Source organism: Canis lupus, chromosome 12, assembly GCF_011100685.1.
Source record: "Canis lupus familiaris isolate Mischka breed German Shepherd chromosome 12, alternate assembly UU_Cfam_GSD_1.0, whole genome shotgun sequence".
Lineage (NCBI taxonomy): Eukaryota > Metazoa > Chordata > Mammalia > Carnivora > Canidae > Canis > Canis lupus.
In genome coordinates, this window is record NC_049233.1 from 28,330,485 (window position 1) to 28,354,570 (window position 24,086).

General features: G+C 33.1%; 1 protein-coding gene across 1 annotated transcript in view; it reads right to left on the minus strand.

Annotated features, from left to right (window-relative positions):
- EYS (eyes shut homolog) overlaps positions 1-24,086 on the minus strand; it is a 1,532,152-nt gene that overhangs the window by 926,013 nt on the left and 582,053 nt on the right. The window contains exons 17-19 of the mRNA XM_038554428.1: positions 16,939-17,110; positions 15,934-16,012; positions 4,234-4,430 (exon numbers count right to left, since the gene is read on the minus strand). Of these exons, the coding sequence (XP_038410356.1) occupies positions 4,234-4,430; positions 15,934-16,012; positions 16,939-17,110 (448 nt within the window). The remainder of the gene's footprint in view (positions 1-4,233; positions 4,431-15,933; positions 16,013-16,938; positions 17,111-24,086) is intronic.

The following is a 24,086-nucleotide window of genomic DNA, read 5'->3' on the forward strand; positions in this document are numbered from 1 at the left end:
GCTTGAATTTACAATCCCAAGATCAAGGGTTGTACTCTCTACTTACTGATTCAGCCAGGCACCCCAATACTAGTAGCTATTCTTAATAGGTATCATTGTTTTAGTTATAAAGTAGTCTAAACGAATCAGATGTCTTCATGAGAAAAATTGGCAATGACCAAACTATCAATCTGACAATCTCAGACCTAGAGAAGCCCAATACTCAATGTCTGGAGAGTAAAGTGGAGATGTTTAAATGGGTTCATACATGCTCATCAATTTCACCCTGCATCTAAGCCACCATAACACATGTAGTTAAAATACATTTTCTCAGGCATGTCTCTGCATTAATATATGCTTCTACTCCATTGCCTTAACTGGGCAGTTCTATCATTTAAAACAGTCTTGTAGACATAGAAATAATTTAATAAAGAAGAGTCTGCCAATAGAGTTGGGATATAAAAGTGGTCATTTGAGACATCTAGGTAAACAGCAATGAAGATCAATAAAACAGGCATAGAAATGTTAGTAACTGAGACTCCAAGTCAACTTAAAAAATTCTGTAACAAGAAATGAGCCAAGTTATTGGAACTTGAAGAAAAATGAATTCGTCAAATAAATTACTTTGCAAACAGAAAATAACATGGTTTACTAAGTGGGCATTATATTTATAATGTAAAAAAACACAGCTACTTAAAAAGTACTTATGTATTGAAAAGTAAGAGAAAATAAATAATATTCTTCTAAAGAAGAATTTTATAAACCAGATTTTAAAATAGGGTAAGAAATAAGTAGATAATTCAGAAGGAATTTTTTAAAAAGACATAAAAACGGAAAATAAAATATTTGATAGAGTTTTAATTTTTTTAATTTTGTGATGTACAATATATAAGCAATATTAGTACCCAAAGAAAAATACAGAATGAATGAATCAGCATTATTGCTGAAACAAATAATAAAGGAATAATAAAGTTTTCTAGATATGAAGAAAAAATAAGAAAAATATATAACATCACATATTCTGGTTAAATCTTCAATGTCAAAGATAAATGGGAATTGAATTAAACTATAAATTATCTACATGCCAGTCATTGAGTTAGTATTTTATCCATAACTTCTAGTTAAATTAAAATCGTGTATCAGCTTTCATGAAGGAAGTGAATCAACTTAATTCATAAAACATGATATTCATGAAACTAGGCCATTCTCTGGTTCATTTTCTGCAATGATGGAAGTGAAAGCAAAATAACACCAGCAACTACCTAATCCTTAAACAATACCAAGATCTAAAAATTCATACTTCTCCAAGTTCTAATTTATATGTGAAACCAGTAACACAACAAAATCACTTAGGTTGGCAGTTTCAAATTCTCCAGGCAGTTTGTGATATAGCATAAGGTTTCAATCAGAAGAAAATTAGTTCTCCCTTAATCATCAGGAAACCAACAGTATAGCATATTCTATAGGTCATTAAAGGCTGAAGTGTTTTACTAACAAAATTTCATCAGAAATAAGACTTTGGGAGAACCTGGATAGCTCAGACTATGGTTAAGCAACCCATTCTTGATTTCGGTTCAGATCATGATCTCAGTTCAGGGTTGTGAGGTAAGCCCCATGTTGGGCTCTGCTCAGCAGGGTGTCTGCTTGAGATTCTCTCTCTCTGTCCTCCTTCCACTTTCTCTCTTTTTCTCTAAATAAATAAATAAATATTTTAAAAAAATACTTCAGGATAAGTATTGTGAATGTAGAAACTTACAGGTTTTGATCTTTTTTTCCAATTAAAATCAAACAAAATTTAGAAAGCTGATTAACAACAACAAAAAGCAGTGAGAACACAGACATTAACTCTGATTTGTGTTAACATTGACAGAAGATGAGCATAATGAAGACAGTGACAAAAGTTACCACATTTCTAAGAGTATGCTTTTTCTTTTTGATAAAATTTGAATAATGGAAAATAGGGATCTAACAGCAGGTTTTGTATCATTTTTTAAAAAAGATTTTGTTTATTTGTTTTAGAGAGAGAGAAAGAGAGAGACAGCATGAATGGGAGGGGCAGAGAGAGAGGGAGAGAAGGAATCTCAAGCAGACTCCACGTGGACTTGGAGCTCCACACAGGCTCTTTTCCAGGACCCTGAGATCATGACCTGAGAGGAAACCAAGAACAGACTGTGCCACTCAGGGCCCCAGATTTTATACAATTTTTTTAAATAAACAAAAATGATTTTTACTATGGTTTAAATAAACATATCACAGATTAATCCTTAACCCACACACAAATATATGATTTAACTTGCAAAACACTCCATCCCATAAGTTTTCTTTTGTAAATAAATGGTTTAAGAATTGTGCTAACTCGGCACCACACCAACATCGATGGCTATTCACAGTCACTCTGCAAGTCTCTTAGAAACTGAAACTCCTAAGGCATTTAAATTTACCATTCACAGACTTTCAGGAGCTTTCAGGCATATTGAATCAACTTTGAAAATTTTGAAAACAGACAACTCTTATTTAAATGAAATTTGAATAACCTTGTAACTGCAATGGTTGTCTATGCTTATCCCTGGGAGATAAGCCAGGAAAAGAAGCAAGTCTTTTCAGTCTAAATTCTATTGACTTCATGCTTTAAGAAAGGTCAGCCTAACCAGCTCATGAATAACATCCCTTAAAAGGAAGATTTATAGAGTAGCTTTTATAGTGCTTGAATTAACAAGGTTGTAAAAAAACATATATTTTAGTTTTAGGGTCAATTCTTTCCCTTTCTTTCCTTTCTTTCCTTTCTTTCCTTTTCTTTCTTTCTTTCTTTCTTTCTTTCTTCTTTCTTTCTTTCTTTCTTTCTTTCTTTCTTTCTTTCTTTCTTTCTTTCTTTCTTTCTTTCTTCTTCTTTCTTTCTTCTTTCCTTTCTTTTCTTCTTTTTTTTCAACAGAGTAAGTTTCCTTCCATTAATGGAACCTTGATTTACAACATCATATCCATTGGAAATAAATGTTCAACTTACTGTTGTTGATTTCATCCAGGCACTGATTAGAGGGTCCTTGCAATGGTCAAGTGGTCATTTTTGTGATATTTTACATAATTATAATTGATGTTAGAAACCTGTTTACTTTCTATACTTATCAAACCACCAGAGCAAAATAAGCAAAATTCATGCTTAAAAATACAAAATACAACAGAGACAAGACACACACACACATACACACACCCTACAAATAAAAATGGCATGTTAGCCACTATGTAATAAAGAATAGCTGTGTCATAATAATAAATTAACACTGTCTACATATGTTAAATGAAACAGTCTGCTTGGGTTTATGTGAAATCATCATCTATGTGTGCCTTACTAAAGATATGCCCCAAATAAAATGATCAAAATAAATAAAAGGACAAAATACAGTGTAGATAATGAACGAAGAAAATAAGGTGGTGGCAATATTAAATATAATGCAGACTATATTAATAATTTTAAAAAGAGATAATTGATAAAATATAGAAATGATAGACACACTTTACCATTAAATAATTATGCACCAAAATACATATGGTATTTCAACCTTTCAATAACTTATTTAGAAGAAACACAGTTCACAGATTTTAACTTAGTACCAGTCTCTCAAAAATCAGACTGAAATAGAAAAGATAAACTATATTTTTAAATACGTGGTTTCAATTAATATTTTACAAATTGAACAGGTAATGGCTAAATTCTCAAATGACCAACCAATTATACATTATATAATCATAAAGAACAAAGGTAATGAAAATTTATTTCCTACGAATTTTTAAAAGATATCTTAAATAGTAGTTGGTTGAAAAATGCAGTGACACATTTATTTTTATAAATCTTAGCAAATGAAAATTTTATCAGTTGTTAAGATCTTAGAATTACAAGTACAGCAGGAAGACTAATGAATCTCTATAAGAAGTAAACTATAAATACAAACTATGTATCATTCATATGGTATAATATTTAAGAAAAAGAGTAAGAATTCAATTCTGAGAAAGATAGCTGATATGAAACAATTATAAAATGAGAGATGATCAAATTTGGAAGTCCAACATGGGATTTATATGGAAATAACACATAAATAATGCTTTCTTAGAATTGTTAGTTTAAAATTTATGATTTCATTTTTGTAAGATGAAAACTTACTTCAACATTTAGTATCTACATTTCAGAGTGCATCACTACTAGGATGTTTATATGCTTTCCTAAATATATATTTGGTTAATTGTAAGTAAATAAATACTGACCTGCAGTAAAACAAGTGTCCAGGCCCATCAACACAAATCGTTCCATTAAGACAGAGGATCAAACTCAGTTCAGGCTCAGCACTGTCAATATTTATTTCACAATATGCATCAGTGTATCCACTTGGGCAAATGCAAGTAAAGCCATGGACTGATTTCTGACAGAAGTCTTCATTTATACAAGGAATTGATGTGCAGTTCTAAAGTAAGAAAAAGAGAATTAAATTTGATTATTAGTGATAAGACTAACAATTTTATTAAAATATTTTATTTAAACATTTTTGAGAAATCTAAATGAAAGCTTATCTGATATTCCCTTCCTCTAGTAACTGAAATATTTCTAGAAATAAATTATTTTTATTTTTTTATCAATAGCAATACTCTGTCAAATGTCCCATTGTTGATTTTTCAGGAAAAAAAAAACTTTATTATACTTTACTGAAACATGTACCATGCAGTGAACACCTATCTCCCTACACACCTTAGTAATGGTTCTAACGCAAAGCCTATGTATATAATATCAGGAATTCGCTGACCCTTAGTATACATCTCAGTTTCCCTGGAACAGCCCCACATTCATTCTGCTACCCTAGGGTAATGTTTAATAGTGTCTTTACTAACTCTCAAAGGAATCCTGGGTTTGAACACATACTTAGAACAGATAATTCACAATTGACTTTTATCCTTCTAAAGAACAAAGGCATCTTTAATATTTTATTTAATATCCCTCTTTATTCTATTCATAATTCTTTTTTCAACAAAATTATTTTAACATGTATATTCTTTCATTTCAGATTTATTGAGGTATAGTTGATTAAAAAAAAAAAACATGTGCTATATTTAAGCTATAGAGCATGATGATTTTATTTATATATATATTGTGAAAAGATCCCCACCATTGAATTAATTCATACACCTATCACCTCACATATTTACCTTTTTTCTTTTATAGTGGAGGGAATGAGAAGTAAGAGAGTAGAAACTCTTAGTAAATGTTAATTATAGAATACAATGTTATTACTATAGTCACCATGTTATGTGTTAGAGTCCCAGTTTCTACATCTTATAACTAAAGGTTTGTATGATTTCCCAGCCTTTCCATATTTTTCCCGGGCAATCAACCATTCTACTTTCTGTTCTTATGAATTCAACATTTTTTTTTTAGGTTCCACATAAAAGTGACACTATACAGTACAGTATTTGTCGTTAGTCTGGCTTATTTACCCTAGCATATGGCCCTCCAAGTTTATCAATATAAATGGCAAGATTTCCTTCCTTTTTAAGGCTGAATAATAGTCCATTGTGTATACAGATGCCACATTTCTTTATCCAACTTTTTGGTTGATGAACATAAGTTGTTTCTGATGGTTGGATAAACATAGGGTATTTCTATACCTTGGCTATTGTGAATAATGCTGCAGTAAACATGGAATTACAGATATCTCTTCAAGGTAATGGTGTAATTTCCTTTGGCTAATTACTCAGGAGTGTGATTACTGGATCATATGGTAGTTATATTTTTTAATTTCTTGAGGAACCTCCATAGTGTTTCCATAGTGACTACCAGTTTATACTGCCATCATCAGTGTATAGGGTTCCCTTTTTTCCACATCCTTGCCAACATCTGTAATCTCTTGCGTTTTTGCTGATAGACATTCTAATAGGTATGGGACAATATCTCACTGTGGTTTTGATTTACATTTCCCTGATGACTTGTGATGTTCAGTGCCTTTTCATATATCTATTGGCCATTTGTATGGCTTCACTGGAGAAGTATCTATTCAAGCCTATTGCCCATGTTTTAAATTGGGTTATTTGGGGGTTTTGTTTGTTTCTTTGTTTTGCTGTTGACTTGCCTGAGTTCCTTATATATTTGGATATTAATCCCTTATTAGATATGTGGTATAAGAAAATTTTCTTTGATTCCATAAGTAGCTTTTCAATTTTTTAGTGGTGGTTTGCTGTGCAAAAGCTTCATAAGTCTTATGAAGTTCTTTTTGCTTATTTTTTGCTTTCTTTGCATTTGTTTTTGGTGTCAAATCCAAAAAAATGATTGCTAAGATCAAATATCAAGGAGCTTACCAGAATGTCTTCTAGGAGTTTTAAGGTTTCAGGTCTTACATTCAAATCTTAATCCATTCTGAGTGGGTTCTGCAATGGTATAGTCTATAGTGGCTATCAGTTTTCTCAACACCATTGATTGAAGAGACTGTCCTTTTCTCATGTGCATTATTGGCTCTTTTGTCATAAATTAATTGGCCATATTTGCACAGGTTTATTTCTGGGCTCTTCATTACGTTCCATTGATCTATGTTTCTGTTTTTGCGCCAAACCACACTGTTTTGATTACTGTAGCTTTGAATATAGTTTAAAATCAGTAAGTGTAATCCTCCAGCTTTGTTCTCCTTTCTCAAGCTTGCTTTGGCTGTTTAGAGTCTTCTGTGGTTCCATACAAACATTAGGATTTTTTTTTCTATTTCTGTGAAAAATGCCTTTGGAATTTTGATAAGGATGATATTAAATCTATAAATCACTTTGGGTAGCATAGACATTTCAATAATACTAATTCTTCCAATCCAAAAATAGAAAATATTTCTTTTCTTTTCTTTCTCTTCTTTCTTTCTTTCTGGTCTTTCTTTGCGTGTTCTTGAGGAGGAGGCGGGTGATGTTTCGGTGGTATGGTGCTTGTAGTTCGGTGGGGTAGGGTCGTAGTTCTTCTGTCGTATCGTTCTTCGTTCTTTCGGTGTTTCTTTGAGTTCTTTCTTCTTTCTTTCTTTCTTTCTTCTTTCTTCTTTTTTTCTTCTTTCTTTTTTTTTCTTTCTTTCTTTTTCTTCTTCCTTTCTTTTTTTATACCTTCTTAATCATCTTGCATCAATGTTTTATTGTGTTCAGTGTATAGATTGTTCATCTCCTCCTTTGTAAAATTTTCCTAAGTATTTTTTTTCTTTTTGGTGTTTTTTTTTTAATTTTATTTATTTATTCATGAGACACACACACGAGTCAGAGACACAGGGAGAGAGAGAAGCAGGCTCCATGCAGGGAGCCTGATGCAGGACTCGATCTCGGGTCTCCAGGATCATTCCCTGGGCTGAAGGCAGGCACTAAAGTGCTGAGCCACCCAGGCTAACCTCTTTTTGGTGTTATTATAAATGGGACTGTTATCTTAATTTCTCTTTCTAACAGTTCATTGTGTATAGAAATACAAAGGATTTTTGTACTTTGTCTATTTTATAGAATAGTATGTCCATATTAACAACTTAACTTTGGATATGTATAAAGGGTTTACAGGGGCACCTGGGTGGCTCAGTGGTTGAGCATTTGCATTTGGCTCAGGTTGTGATGGTCCTGGGATGGAGTCCTGCATCAGGCTCCCCGCAGGGAGTCTGCTTCTCCCTCTGCCTATGTCTCTGCCTCTCTCTGTGTATCTCTCATGAATAAATAAATAAAATCTTTAAAAAATTTAGATTTATACATCTTAAAATTTGGGATGCTAGTTGGGTCCAGACCCATCATGTCTCTGGGAGAACCTAGAAGTTAGGGATATCTTCCTAATTGTATGGCACTGTGCAGGAGTGAGATTTATGGTGAGAGTATGTCTCAGCCTTTCTGACTCATTTTAATATGGGTTTTTTTCTCAGTTGCCCGATGTGCAGTAGTTTCTGGATTCCTTTCAAGGGAAATTGCTGTGCACATTGTTCTGTACATTCAGTGCATCCATGGCAAGAGAGAAATTCAGGTGCCTCATATATAACCATCTTGGTCCAGAGTCTTATTATGTACCCAATCATAATCTTTTAATTAGCGACTTTTCCACGCATTTGTCCAAATTTGCGTCTAGTGTTTCTGCATCCTAAAGTCCCAGAAATACAGGAGATTTGAGGATCAGAGGAACCTAGTTAATATCTGTGTATTACTTTTAAAGTTGAATAGTTTTATGTCTTTGGATATATTTTTTTAAAGATTTTATTTATTTATTCATGAGACAGAGAGAGAGAGAGAATGGGAGAGACACAGGCAGAGTGAAAAGCAGGCTCCATGCAGGGTCCCTGATGTGGGACTCGATCCCGAGACTCCAGGATTACCCCTGGGCTGAAGGCAGGCACTAAACCGGTGAGCCACCCAGGGATCCCCAACCTTTGGATATTTTGAAACTACTTTTACCCAGTTATTAAATAAATAGTATTTTATTTTTTGTTAGTGCATTCATGTATAAAATGGCAATAATTTCATCCATTTCATACAGGCTCCAATGGGAATTACATAGAATAACAAATATAAAGTCATTAGTCCTTTCCTGGGACATAACAACTCTTCAGTAAATGTTATCTTCTTTTCCTTTATACTCTGCAGGCCAAGGGCCTTGTCAGTCTCTATCTCAGTCATTTGGTTAGAACAGAAAATGAGTCTTTTGGTATATTTAATGTCTACCATATCATGCTTCTTAAGTTTATATTTTAGATATTACATACATGTTTATATTCTGGGCACAAAGCATGGCGCTTTAAACAAGGTATGACATCATTTTTCAAGATAATGTTAACTCTGAAAAGATTTGCACCTATAGTTCTGAGAAATAATCTATGAAATTTTATGACATAATTAGTAAAACATTTTTATATACTCTTGGTATGTTATCTACACAGAATTTCTTAATGAATACATAGAAATATGAATCATTTGCACTCTAGAATCTAAGTTACTACATCTTCAAAGATATTTACATACACAATGTGATTTTTTTAACATTTTACTCTGAAAATTAGTGTTTCTTAGAACTATTATTAGTTGACACTTATGCTTATAAACATTTAGTGACTTTTAAGAAATGTTAACAATAAAAACTCACACTGAAAAGGCTAATGTGAAGCCATCACATTCATATCATTTATCACATGAAAAATTAAAGATCTGTCAAAATCACCAAAGACTTTAATTAGTGTCCTTTTCAATAAGAAATGGATTGTGCCCTTGATTATGAAACTCAAGTCATGCTTAGAACCCAGATGGTGATCTTTTACACTCACCCAAGTGATACAGCTAAATGTATGTTTTTATAAATGAATTCCATTTGAATATTTGTCCTAACTTTGCTAAAAATGTAATCAAGGGCACCAAGTACACTTTGTGCAGGTGCTGCAGTTATTTTCCTGGAATATAAATGCAGAATTCCATAGGGAATGACATGGAAACAACATGTTTCCCTCTTAGGCCTATATCTGGGTATATATAGAATGATTTATTAGAAAGCATTGCATAAACTAATTGAATTATATCTCCCATGGGAAGAAAGGGATCATTTTTAGACTGCCAATAGTTCTGTTTCTAGAGTTTACAAGAATCTTTTACTAAATTAATTAGCAGGCTTAATGGAAAATACAAAAGTAATTTCTTTTTAGAAAAAAAAATCGTTTAAAATTCTTGATCTTTCCTGGTGCAAAACTTAAAGTGGATGCCTTTCCTTCTGTTCATCATCATTTATATTATTTTGCTATACCCTATTTAAATATAATAAAATGCTTTCCAAGAAGAAACTACTAATTAATTTCAGAAAATAGAAAACTAAAAGTCTGAGGGTTTAGAAAAAAAGAAAGAAGCTAGGAGTAATATTGCAGACCAGGGCAATCTAGATATTTAGGCTATACCCCGATACTACATTCTTTCAACTTGCATTCCAAATGCCATGGCAGAAAATCTACAGAAGTGTAAGAGAAACACAGCAGAAATGTATCCATTATGGACTGCTTAACCAGAGCAAACTGCCAAATTGGCCAGTCTCTCTGCTAGTTGTGTTCCATCTGAGTTGTGTAGTTTAGATCCAGAACTTGTTCTGTGATCTCTGAACTTCCCAGAAGAATAGAAAGTTACTACTGAGATTCTCTTTATTATAGCATTTCTGTCATGGAATCATATGTTCTCTTTCTTGCACTGCTGTTTATAAAGTAGTGGGATATTTTCTTCAATAAGATCTTGGAGAAACAGAGTATATTAAAGAGATAATCCAAACACTGGTCTATCCAAAGAGCGGAAATAGAACATGGTACCCATTACAGCCTTACCTTACCCAATGCAAAGTCTTGTTTTTTTCTCGAATTTTGTGTAGCTCTGAATAAAAATTACTAATGTAGTCTATTGTTCCTAAAACTTAAATTACCTATGAATACTCTGGGAAGCTTGTTAAATTACAGATTTAAACTCAAAAGTTTTGGTGTGAGGCCTGAGCTTCTCCACTCCTAATAAACCCCAGGGGATTCTGATGCTGATAGTCCATGGACTAAGTAACAAAAATCTAGTCCAACAATTTTATTTTAAAATAAGCCCAAGGGTGTTACCTACTTCACCAATATCTTACAGCAAGATAATGCCAGAATAAAATCACATAGATACAAGATGCCCTGAACTCTAACTTAGGGCTCATTGTACTGCCAAGCCTTGATTTCTCTCTCAAAGGAGTCTCTCTTGGCTGTGGAAAATGGCAATGTAATGGTAAAGACTAAATATCTCTAAAATTTACTTCCAATATAATTTTCATTTGCTGTTTTTTCTTTCTTACATGGTGGAAGATGGAACTAAAGTAGTTAATAGGAAGATTTTATTTGAATCCCAATTTAATCTGATTTACAATGCTTTGATATAAGGAAAATGCACTGTTTAACTTGTTATTTAAACAAAACAAACAAGATTATGAAATACCTAAATTGGGATTTTTGCAGTAAATATCATTTTTTTCTCTATTGAAAATGTGTCTGACAATACTTCCAGGAAAGAAAAGCCACTGAAATATAAGAAAACAAAACCACTGTCTTAGAAATATCCTGAAATGCACAAATGAATCAAATACAGGAAGGAAAAGTACATCAGGGTTGAAACTAGACACTATGCCAAATTCATGAAATGAACATCAAAATTCCTTAAAGGTAATGTAGAGTTTTCTTGTTTCCCATTTTAGTACTTATGTATTTATAATTTGTTATTAAAAACAAAATAAAACAAAAACAAGACAGAACACTGCTCCTTTGTAGCAGTTATCTTTCTCAGTCACAACAAAATAAAGATAAATATCTGATTTTTATATCACCCTACTCTGTTTTTTTCCTGTGAGTGAGAGTGTGTGTATGTCTTGTATATGTGTATCCAGAGTTAATTGCATTTGTCACTAACCACAAACATCTCATATTCAATCATGTATTTGTTTTTATTGTAGCATTGATTTTAATTTTTTGAAGCTTGCCTCAAATTATCAGATTGACAAAAACAAAAAACTGAAACAGGGTGCCTGGTAGGCTCATTCAGTTAAGTGCCTGCCTTTTGATTTCTGCTCAGGTCATGATCTCAGGGTTGTGAGATGACTCGGAGTACAGCCGGGTGTCTGCTTCACTCCTGATCCTCTCCCAAGCCCCCACCCCCACTTTCTCTCTTCCTCTCTCTTTCAAATAAAAAAATAAATCTTTAAAAAATAAACAAGACAAAACAAAAACAGAAACAAAATAAGTTTTCTTCTGGTTTTCCCCCTTATATCCTAATATAAACTTTGCTTTCTCACTTTTTAAAAAAGATTTTATTTACTTATTCATAAATAAATGAATAAAGAGACGAAAGAGAGAGAGAGAGAGAGAGAGAGAGGCACAGAGACACAGGCAGAGGGAGAAGCAGGCTCCATGCGGGAGCTCGACTGGGACTTAATCCTGGGACTCCAGGATCATGCCCTAGGCTGAAGGTAGGCTCCAAACCGCTGAGCCACCCAGGGATCCCCACTCTCTGACTTTCCAAGGAGCATCAGATATATCATCACTCTGCCCCCATACTGACCCTTAGCATTCTTTTCTATCAGTACTGCCACCCCTCTTGTCTCTAGCTTAGAAAGACAGACTTGGGAGGCCCTATGCAGCTCAGTTAAGCATCTGCTTTCTCACAGGTCATGATATCAGGGTCCTGGGAACTAGCCTTAGTTGGTCTCCCTGCTCAGTAGGGAGTCTACTTCTTCCTCTCTCTCTATCTCCTCTTTCTGCTCATGCACACTCTCTTTCTCTCTCAAACAAATAAATAAAATTTTAGAAAAAAAGAAAAAAAAGAAGACAGACTTGGGCATTAATCTAAAAGGCTTTTTTGGGCATTGCAAAACAGAGGAAGTTACAATAAATAGGTCAGCTAAGTAACATACACATTTATATCTATTTGATATTTCCAATTAGAACTGGAGAGCAGGAGGTATTTCTGAAAATTATTTTATTTCTGTTTCTCATAGGTAGGAAATATTTAATTTTTGCAAAATGAATGACCAAAATTACATTTAGAGTGTACTTAATATATAAATGAAAAGAGCACTTAAAAAATTCTGTTGAACTGCAATAATTAATATAGATGACAGCAAAAAATTTTAAGTAAAATAGAATATATAGTCCTAAACTGACTCATATATAGTAACTTAATGTATGAAAAATGAGGCAACCTGAATCAAAAGAAAAATGACAGACCCTTTGATAAAAATTCTTAGAAAATTCATTTCCCTAATTTATCATAATAATATATTCACTGTGAATTAAAGTACTAAAAGTGTTATTAATCCTAAAATTGTAGATGAGAATATAAGAGAATAATTCAAATATTGCTGCATGAAAACACTTTCTAAGGAGAAATTCAAAGTCCAGTGTCATAAAGAAAAATGTAAGGGTACCTAGGTGGCTCAGCCAGTTAAGCATCTGCCTTTGGCTCAGGTCATGATCCAGGAGTCCTGGGATTCAGCCTTCATCAGGCTCCCTGCTCAGTGCGGAGTCTGCTTCTTCCTCTCCCTCTGCCTCTCCCCCTCCCCCTGGGTAAGCTCCCCCTCTATCTCCCAAAGGAATAAACAAAATCTTTAAAAGAAGAAAAAAGTAAAGAAAAATATAAAAATCCCACAATTCACAATTCTTAAAAAGTAAGAGCAGCTAAGCTCTAGACAAGATTTCAATTTTGTAGAACTCAATGGATTTTACCCACAATTTAGAATAATATATGCAAACCAAAAAGCAAAGAATAAGAAATGCGAAAGAAAAATACTATTCATCAAAGGCTATGAGTAGACAGGCAGAAAGAAATACAGATGGCAAATAATCTTACAGAAAGGTGCTTAATCTTGGTAATAACCTGGGAAAATGTAAATCAGAACAACGGCATGCCACCTTTTTTCTCATCAAATTAGTCAACACTTTAAAGAAAATGATTTTATTTACTAGGATCTAAGGAAGCTGGCATGCTTATACTCTCATTAAATAAGAAAGGTTTCTTTTAAAAATATACTTTTATTTTAGAGAGAGGGGGCATGTGAGTGGAGGGCAGGGAAGAGGAAGAGGATCTAAAAGCAGACCCTGCAATAAGTGTGGAGCCCCACTTGGGTCTTGATTTTACAACTCTGAGATCATGACCTGAGCTGAAATCAAGAGTCAGATGCTTAAGTGACTGAGCCACTCAGGTGCTCCTAAATAAGTGAGGTTCTTCAAGACTTATTTGGAAAATGTAGCTGTTAAAAGTAATGAGTCAGTGTCTTTCCACCATCTTTTCATGCCACCATAATGAGGCATGTGAATATCCTGGCAGACATTCTCAAGAGCATTAACAAACAAACAAACAAACAAACAAACAAACGAGCATTAACGATGTTGAGAAGAGAGACCAAACACTAGGTTCTTAATAGGCGGTGCTCAAAAGTCATCATCTGGTTTCTAACTGAGATGATGAAGCATGGTTACTTCTGTGAATTTGAAATCATCAATAATCAAAGAGCTGGGAAAATTGCCGTGAACCTTATGGGCAGGTTAAACAAGTGTGGAATGATTAGCCTCAGATTTGAGGTACAACTCAAAGATTTAGAAAAATGGTATAATAATCTGCTTCTGTCCTGCCAGTTTTGTTTCATTGTACTGACAACTTCAGCTGGCATCATGGACCATGAAGAAACAAGATGAAAACACATAGGAGAGAAAATTCAATTCTTTTTTCTAGGGATATAATACATGTATGCAAATAAAATGCCTCAATGGACATAAATAAATAAATAAATAGATAGATAAATAAATAAATAAATGGAATGAGTCAGGACTCTATGTATTACAATGCAATGGTTCCTAAGATACACTAAGTGAAAAAAAAAGTGTCTTAATGAGAATAATGAGTCCAGTTTTATGTTAAAATAAAATAAAAATATTAGGAAAAAATTTAGAAGTATATAGGTAGAATTTTAATAATTGTTCTTATAATATTGCATGTATGTGTGTATGAAATCTGTTTACAAAAGAAAATATTTATTTATTATATGTTTAATTCTGAAGAAGAATGCCTCATTTATACTACCGAGAGACAGGGTTTTAGAGATTGCCATAGGCAATATAGCTAAGAATGCTAACAAGATAGATGCCTTGTCCATTTTTACCAGGGAATTTATTAATTATAACACTTCCTTTTCCATATCAAGTATGGCTTCACTATCTAGAACCAAATCAATATAATATCAAGAAATAATTTTAATAAAACAATGTCAGAAAATGTGCTAATTGTTTTACATGCATTATCTAATTTATTCCTCACAACAACCAAGAGGATGTTATTATGACTATCCTCATTAAATAGCTAAGATGGATAATAAAATAATTTATCCAAGAACACATAGCAAGTAAGTAGCAAAATAGTGGCTCACTCCTGTTTCTCCTTATTGCATTTCACCACCCTATTACTCTCTCTGAAAAGATAATTTACTGAATACCTACCATGTCATATGTGCATTATTATACCAGTGACTATGTAACGTCAGAATTATTATTGCTATATTTTACTGACAAGGGAATGAGAGAAAGGAGTTAAATAAAATATTCATAGTCTCACTTTATTACAGGCTCTTTTTAGTCCCAATACTTCCTTCCTTTATCATGTGAGACAGGAAAGATTTGGAAGAATCTCCCATTATTGAGTAAGGCTAAGAAGACTCTCATCGAATATGATCTCAAAGTTCAGGTAAACAACATTTCTCAATAAATAAGGCATCCCACATAAAATACCATGCACCAGTCACATCACAGACTCCTGAAGACTCAAAAACAGATCTTGAGAGTACTACAGGTGTTGGTGTTCTTTACATGTACCCATTTCTTGGCACATACATCCAGTATTATCTTCTTGTGTTATCTGGATCATTTTAATGTCCTCTCATCCCTAGACATTCACAGACATCTGTATGTCCAAAGACCAGAAAGGGGGAGGCAGATGGCAAAGCATAAGCCTTTTAAGCCTTCTTTTGAAATTACCACTTCCAGGATTTAATTAATGAGGGATCTAGATTGTAGAAATTGATGATAACAAGAGACATGAGGAGGGAAAATGAAAAGAAGCTGTCATTTTTAGTTCTGTTGGGAGTAACTGAGAAATTACAAAGAAGGTGAGAGAGCAGTTAAATTATGAACAACTATTGAAGAAATTTTGAAACCTATAACAATTACTTTGGTTTTCTTTTAAATTATTTTATTTTATTTTTAAAAGATTGTATTTATTTATTCATGAGAGACACAGAGAGAGAGGCAGAGACACAGGCAGAGGGAGAAGCAGGCTCTATGCAGGGAGTCCGATGTGGGACTCGATCCCAGAAATCCAGGATCATGCTCTGGGTTGAAGGCAGGCACTAAACTACTGAGCCACCCGGGGTGTCCTTTTAAATTATTTTAAATGTAATATAAAACTTACATTAATCTTGATCTTACATCTTGAGGTAGTCCATTCCGCAACACATGAACATTGATACTTGCTAACAAGATCTATACATCTGAAACACAGAATTAAATTTTTAAATAAGTAAGACATTAAAACATAATTTCAAAGGAGTTTCACTATTTAAAGTTTTTCTTTTCCAGTCACGGTAAAAAAAAAAAAAAAATTCCCACAAGCAATAGAAGGCAGAGTCTGTTCCTGGTTTCTTATCCTTCAAGGTGATTGGACTGAAAGAACAGATCAATTTTAATTTTTGCCATCATCCCCATGGCATTATAAGGAAAGAACAGTTCTAAAGATAAAAAGTATGTCTAGAATTTATGTAGGGAACTGAAGTCAGCTATGGCCAAATTGCACTACAGTGAGCTACCCATCCTTATCCTCCCTTCTCTGCTTACAAAGTCAGTGGCAGGACTAAAAAAGAAAAAATAATGCTGCAGAGAAAGGCTGGTGCATCTATGAAGCATTCTTTGCCACTTGCATCTCTTAGAAATATCCAGGGTCTAAATTTGCATAAACTAATATTCTATCCATGAGCATGAGAGTTATTATGCAATTTCATAAAGAGAGTCAAAAATACCTTACATGCACATAGGGATGAGAGAACCAGTCTACTTAGGGACATTTTAAATACTAAGTGTGTGGTATTATCCCTTTGCAGAGCAAATAATAGAATGTCTCATCATCTTACCTGCTACTTCTATTACTGTAAGCAGTTACCTTTAAGTATATTAAAGTCCAATTAATCCACATTTATTGAAAATTACTTTATGCTAATGAGCAGAAATAAAAGAGCAGAGATAACATATCAGTACATTGCATTAAGTAAAACAGGCAGCATCTCATCTTAACTGTACTTAGCTCTTGTTTTATGAAAGAGCATAATTAAAATTATATTTATCAACTTTCCCGTGACATGTCCTAAATATTGTGAGTTAAATTTATTTTCTGATTTAATAATAGAAAAATAAAAATTCTTACCTTCCATGTAGACAAGGATTTGAGAGGCAATCATTTGCATTTGTTTCACAATGTGTTCCGAAAAATCCACTCTTGCAGTCACAGGTATAATGATTGATGCCATCAATGCAAGTTCCATCTTGGAGACAGGGCTCTGATAGACATTCATCTATATTTACTTCACAATCAATGCCTGCAATAGAAGAGACAAGATAAAACATGAGACCATTTATATGTAAAACTCAAAAGTTTGTTCATTTATGGTAAATGTCACCAAGAAATCAAGACTCCCTTCACAGAAAAGTAATTTGACACACTGTAGCAAAATAAAACATTTCTCAAGGTTAAACATACCAGATCTATAAACTCTTACACTTCTAATTTAATGTAAATGAGAAAAACAAAGCACAAGCTTAATCTTCTTAAGAAATTTGTTTTTAGTGTGAGGAATTGAGAATATTAGTGAAATAATATATCAATTTGTCACTGTAAATACTAATTCATAGGGTTTTTTTTCATAGTTTTTGTTTTATAAGATTGTATTTATTTATCCATGAGAGATACAGAGAGAGAGAGAGAGGCAGAGACACAAGCAGAGGGAGAAGCAGGCTCCATGCAGGGAGCCTGACATGGGACTCGATCCCGGGATTTCAGGATCACGGCCTGGGCTCAAGGCAGGCACTAAACCACTGAGCCACTGAGGGATCCTCCCCTTTTTTTAATGATTATTGGCAGTCAAACATTTCTTACTTATAGGAGTTAAAAAAGAGCAAGTTTGTGATGCCTGAGTGGCTCAGTGGTTGAGCGTTGCCTTTGGCTGGGGCGTGATCCTGGAGTTCTGGGATAGAGTCCCACATCAGGCCCCCTGCATGGAGCTTGCTTCTCTCTCTGCTTATGTCTCTCTCTCTCTCTCTCTCTCTCTGTGTGTCTCTCATGAATAAATAAATAAAATCTTTTTTTTTTAATAAAGAAAGAGTGAATTTTACTAAATTTGGTCTTGGTGAGTCTATTAATGGGCTAAGATCTCTAAATGCAATCTACTTTTGGCAAAATACCAGTGTTTTCAAAGGCCAAGTTTTAAATATTTATTAAGCACCTACCGTATGCTACCTCTGTGGTCAACTAGGGGTACCAAACAGAAAAAGGAGAAACAATAAACAACAAAACAAGAAAAGAGAGTGACCCTATTAATCCAGAAACGTTTTGTCAGAGGCAATATTTATGGATAGAAAACATCAGGAGAACAACATAAGCAAAGCTTAATGGGAAGCTAGATGGTAGTTAAGGTTTTACATGTGAGAGGTATTAGGAGAAAGTAGAGAGACATGGTAAAAATGGTTAGAATAATCTCTTTGTCATTATGTCCGTCTGTACTGAACATCTAGTTACCACTAGTTGAGCACTTACAGGCATGCCGGGCCTTGTGTTGAAGGCTTAGTTTTCTGACATGGAAATTTCTCTCCCCATTTTATAGAATAAGAAAATAAAGCATAAGATCTCACGGCTAGTAAATGGCAGAGTGCATGCTGTTAACCACTATGTGATACCATCATACTATATCTTAATATGTAACAGTATGGTGTCTGTCCTAATGAGAGAGCAAACTGAGTGCTTTGGGCATTTAAGAAATGGAATTAATTGAGTCTATATCTGAGAAAGAGGATCAAGAAAGCTTTGATGATCATGGTGAAAAGGAATCCGAGAAAATTCAGATAAAAAGTTTGAAAGAGTATATTCTGTGTGAGTTAGGTATCTCAGCACTTGTTTGCATACCAGGAAAAAGCTGGGGAGGACAAGGCTACTGCCAGATAGGCAGCCATTTCACAAAGTTGTATCATAACTTAACTAATTTTCATATCATTTGTAGAACTATCTATTCAAGTGAATGTTATTTAGAGCAGTCACACTGGGAGTCTGTGATTTATTGCAAATGAGGCTTCAAATGCAAAAAATATTTTTGGAAATTCTCTTCATAGACTGTCAGTTTTCAAGTCAAAATCCTATTATGTAATGGCTGCTTAAAGAAAAAAACAATGCTATTACCTAAATAGTACTTTGGATATTAATGATATTCATAAAAATAATGCATGTAAATTGGTCAAATCCACAGCCATGTTTAAAAGGACCATCAAAATTTAGGTTCAGAATATGGATTGAACAAGCATAATAGTGCACATTAATATTAAAAATGAAAAAGACCCCCTTTCCTAAATCTCAGTGACTCATGTCACACAGGTATATTTCTCACTCATACTCCACTTTTCAGTCTTCATTATGGGACCCAGGTTAATGGAACATCCTCTACCTGGGACATTGTCATCATCCTGGGAAAGGGAAAGGGGTACTTGACAAGCATATACTGGTTCTTAAATCTCCCACCTACGTTTCATTTGCTGATTCAAGTCACACAATCAAGCCTATCATAAATGAGATGAAGATGAGTGATCTTCTGCCAGAAGAGAGCAGGTATTTGTGACAATAATAATATTTAGTGAAGACACATTCATCATCTAATTTTCTCATTTGTAAATGAGGGTTATTTATTAGGACATCACAGGTTTATTGAGATGATAAAGTAAAACTATGTATTTAATACAACTAGTCCAGGGCCTGATGCATATTTAACATATAATTACTATCATTTTGTTGACAAAAAAAAATCACAATCATATGGTATCAAATGAGTGATTTTGATATTTCCAGAGGCATTATTATTCTAATTAATAAGATGAGTAAAAAGTGTCTCCGTAGCACTATGTAGAATTAATAAGATGAGTAAAAAGTGTCTCCGTAGCACTATGTAGAATGCTGGCAGAGTCCATGACGAAAATTTCGGTTACAAAGAGATGGTGAATTTACCAGAAAAGTGTCGGGCAAGGAGTAAAATGATAAAAGGGAATTGGACAGGAAACATCTAGTACCATTTAGAGATAAGAGACTTCACAGAAGATACAATTCTCTGCTGTATTCTCTGTTAGAGAGGGCAGGAGTGTCTCAATTTTACTGGAGAAGCACCATCAACATTACCTAAGAGCTTTTTATTCCCCCACTGTTTTATTCATTAAGTAAACTAGTCTTAATTTGACTTCCTAAGTAACCTCCAGAGAGACTAAGAATGTAATCATCATTTGACTTGGACATTCTGTTCCTTGTAAACCTCTTTTTTTTTTTTTTTCATTTTTAATGCCCTAATACTTCAGCACCATTCAAGTCATGTCCTCTTTTTACCTTTCTAACTTCACCTTATTCTATCATTATCCTTGACTACTCCGCTGTAGTTACACTGACCTTGTGTTTCCTCAAAAACTTGGTCTCTTTTCCTAGCAGTCTCTTATCCTAGATTTTACACAATTCATCTCTTTCTTTCTCAAATATTTATTTAAGTGACATTTTCTCAATGAGTCCTATTTGACCACAAGTAGTTAAAACTGCATCCCCTTCCCCAATCACAATCACCGTTATCCTAATTTTAATGTTTTTCCCCATTGCAAGTAAAAATTTGTTCATCTATCTTTTTTTTTTTGTTTTGTTTACCTTTTCCTTTCCAAGCTTAGCTCCATGAGGGCTTAAATTGTGTTTGTCTGATTCAGTGCTTCATTCTTCCAGATCATTGTGGTGTGAGTATGCGTGTATTTATACTTTGCTTTACCCATCTGTTTTTGTGTTGAACAAAACAGTTCTTGAGAATCTGGGGAAACTGTCTGTCCTTGGAATGGTAAGAATCAGAATCTGGAATGAAGTGATCCCTCTAAGGTGTGTGCTTGAAAGGCATGTCTTACCTTGAAAGGCTTGAAAGGCAGGGAAGGGAAATTACTTAATGGAATCTTTATTTTTCCCCACCTTCAAACAGAGAAGCTTTCATGATAAATTAAAAAATAATAAAGATGCAGAGAGTGTTAGACTTTGGTTCAAAATGATCTCTTATAGATAGTTATCAGCCCTGAGAAAGAAGGAAATACTGTTGTTTTTGACAACATGAACTCTGAGGACATTAAGCTAAGTCAGACAGAGAAAGACAAGTACTGCACAGTATCACTTATCTGTGGAATCTTAAAAAAAAAAAAAAAAAACTAAGAAAAAAAGTCAAACCTATAGAAATAGAGAAGAAAAGTGGTTGCCAGGTGTTGGGAGTAGAGGAAACAGGAAGAGGTTGTTGAAATCACACAAACTTTCAGCTGTAAGATGAATAAGCTCTCAGGATCTAATGTACACAAACACAGTGACTGTGGTCAATAATATTGTATTGTATAATTTGAAATATGTTAAGAGATATAACTTACATATTTTCCTAAAAAGATAAAAATTCTGAGGTGTTCTAATTAACTAGATGGGATAAATCCTTTTATAATTCTTATATACACGAAATCATTATGTTGTACACTTTAAATATCTTACAGTTTTATAAATTATATCATAATAAATCTGAAAATAATAGAAATCGTATCACCACCATAAATGGAAAGCCATTATTATGTTCCAGAAATGAAAAATAACTAAAAAAATAAGTACAACAAAAATATAATTACCAACTTATCCAAACTTTAAATTACTCATCTGTAAATTATGGATCAAAATATCTACATTGTAGCATAGTTGAGAGATTTCCAGAGAGTATGTATGCATTTCTAACAGCATGCAAAAGATGAAAAGTGATTATATAATAATTTATTATTATAACAATATGTTCATTGATCTTCTTTATAGGATTCAAATTTGAATGCTTTGATATTGTCTTCATGAATCCAAGAAAATAAAAAAAATAAATAATATTTAGTGTTAGACCTTACCAAAGGCTTGCTCAAAATCTCAGTCTTAATTCTTTGCCTACCTTGCCTTATGCATCAAATACTTCTTACCTGCTCATCAATGTATCCAACGCATATTCACTGAGCATCTATTTTGTATCAGTCATGGTTCTGGACTTCTTCCATAGTTAGTTCCCATTGACCTGGTATGTACCTTCACAGCTTACTTCCATCAGATTGTAATAAATATTTTGCAGATAATTTAATGATGAACATTGGGGTTTCATTTGATAAGAGAAGAAACATGATAATTATCTATCATCTATCTATCTATCTATCTATCTATCATCTATCATCTATCTATCTATCATCTATTTTTACTTTTTGCTATGTCTAACCTATTTTATTTTCTGCTATCTCGCTGCCTGCTTTGGGGCTTACAAAACCACAAAGTATATCTTGGAATAATAATTCCATAGTTACTAAATATCAACATATCAATCCCTAAAGAGAGCAAAAAATTACATTGTTTTTATTATTAATAAAAAATAAGAACTTTATAGAATTTTACTTGCTTCTTTTTCTTGGGATCACAGGTTGATTCTTAATTTGTTCTTATCAGTTAAAACTATTTCCAGACTTAATTTTTAGATTTACTTGATCTTTTTTTAAAAGCTGGATAGGCACAGAACTGATCCAGTAGTTATATAAAGTTATAAATGTAATATAGGTATAAAAACTAGTAATAAATGGTATACATACAAAATTAAGAAAAAAAACAAAACATAATTTACTAACATTGATGGTGGACAGCACACAGTTAGGAGCACCTAAAAAAATACCTGCCCTCTGTGCTAGAGATTTCAGCTTTAGCGTCATTTTACTACCTGAAAAATATTTTTAAAAAGAATAAACTTTCAGATGTAATAGGTTTCCATACAGTTCTAGATAAAAATTTGCATATTTGTGAACACACAGACCTTACTGAAAATCATTCATAAAAATTAATGCCACAAATCTTCGGCCCAGTGAAGTTTAAGTGCTTTTAACATACAACTCACATTATATATATCACTATTGTTTCTTTGGAAAGAAATGTTTTAATATTTGCAAACATATCCACCACATACAAGATTGTATTTGAAATATTTTCAGTTTGTAATTCTAACATTAGAGTCCTTGACTTCATTAATAGTATAGGTAACTTCCTTTCCTAGCAGGGTAGATGATTACCTGTGGCATTTAAGGCACTTCCCAGGCCTCTGCCATTTCAATACCCTCTTTACCAGACCGCGTCAACATGTGTCTCTGTATTGAACATTTTCACAGCAGAAATTAATGAATCATTTTCAGCAATAAGCCATTAAAGAATATGAACTGAGAAGCACAATCAGTAAAATATCTACATGCATCAACAATGTTATAACAGAAATACTATATGCAAATAAGCATGGCTCTATCTATATATCAATCTATCACCTAACCAAGAGTATGCCTCACACAATCTATATTTTTAAAAATGTCTCTCCAGATGTTTTCAAAGCACAGGTAGATGTGAGAATCACTGCTTTCAACAAACTAGATTGGAATTAAATATTATATTTTCTTATATCTGTTACTCCTGATAGTTCTATCTGGAATTTTATTTCCTTATCTCTGCTTATTTGAAGCCTGATTTTACCCAGGTCCTACTAAAATTCTAACTCATTTTTAAAATTTTCCTTGAATATTTCCTAATAAAAATTAGCTAACAACTTTTATCAGATTATCTTTAAAGTATATCTATCCTTATCTACTATTAAAACATCCAAATTATGATGATATTTTAAAAACGATTACAACTTACATAGTAGGATGGTATATGAATGACCTAATAAATTAATGCAAGCATGCAATAATCACATAATTAATGGACTTAGGAATCAATGACTTTGAAAATTCAGATGGACACTTCTAACCATTTTAAATTATGATATATGATAATGGAGAAAAAACCTTTTTAGATCATAAGGAGAATTTTATAGCAAGATATTTTATTATCAACAATATTTAAATTAAAAAAAATAGATCAACTATCATAAAGTGTTTCCAGGCAGGCAGTCCAACAAATGCTATTCTTTCAGGAGCAATGTAGGAAAATTCACAGTTTTGTTTAAAAGTAAATAAATTTAAAAATTATAAGACACTCACAAAAAGCAAAAAAAAAAAAAAAAAAAAAAACAAAATGAAAAAAACCCATACCCACAAATCATCAGTGGAATGAGATAAAAAAGGAGTTAGAGTTTGAAACTATCAGAGAGGAAATACAAAATACAATTAACATATAAAAACAGGTGAATATTTGACCAATGAATCAATCAATGAGGAATGTCAAAAAAAAAGAAATTATTAAAAATATTCAAATGGAAATGCTAATAAATAATA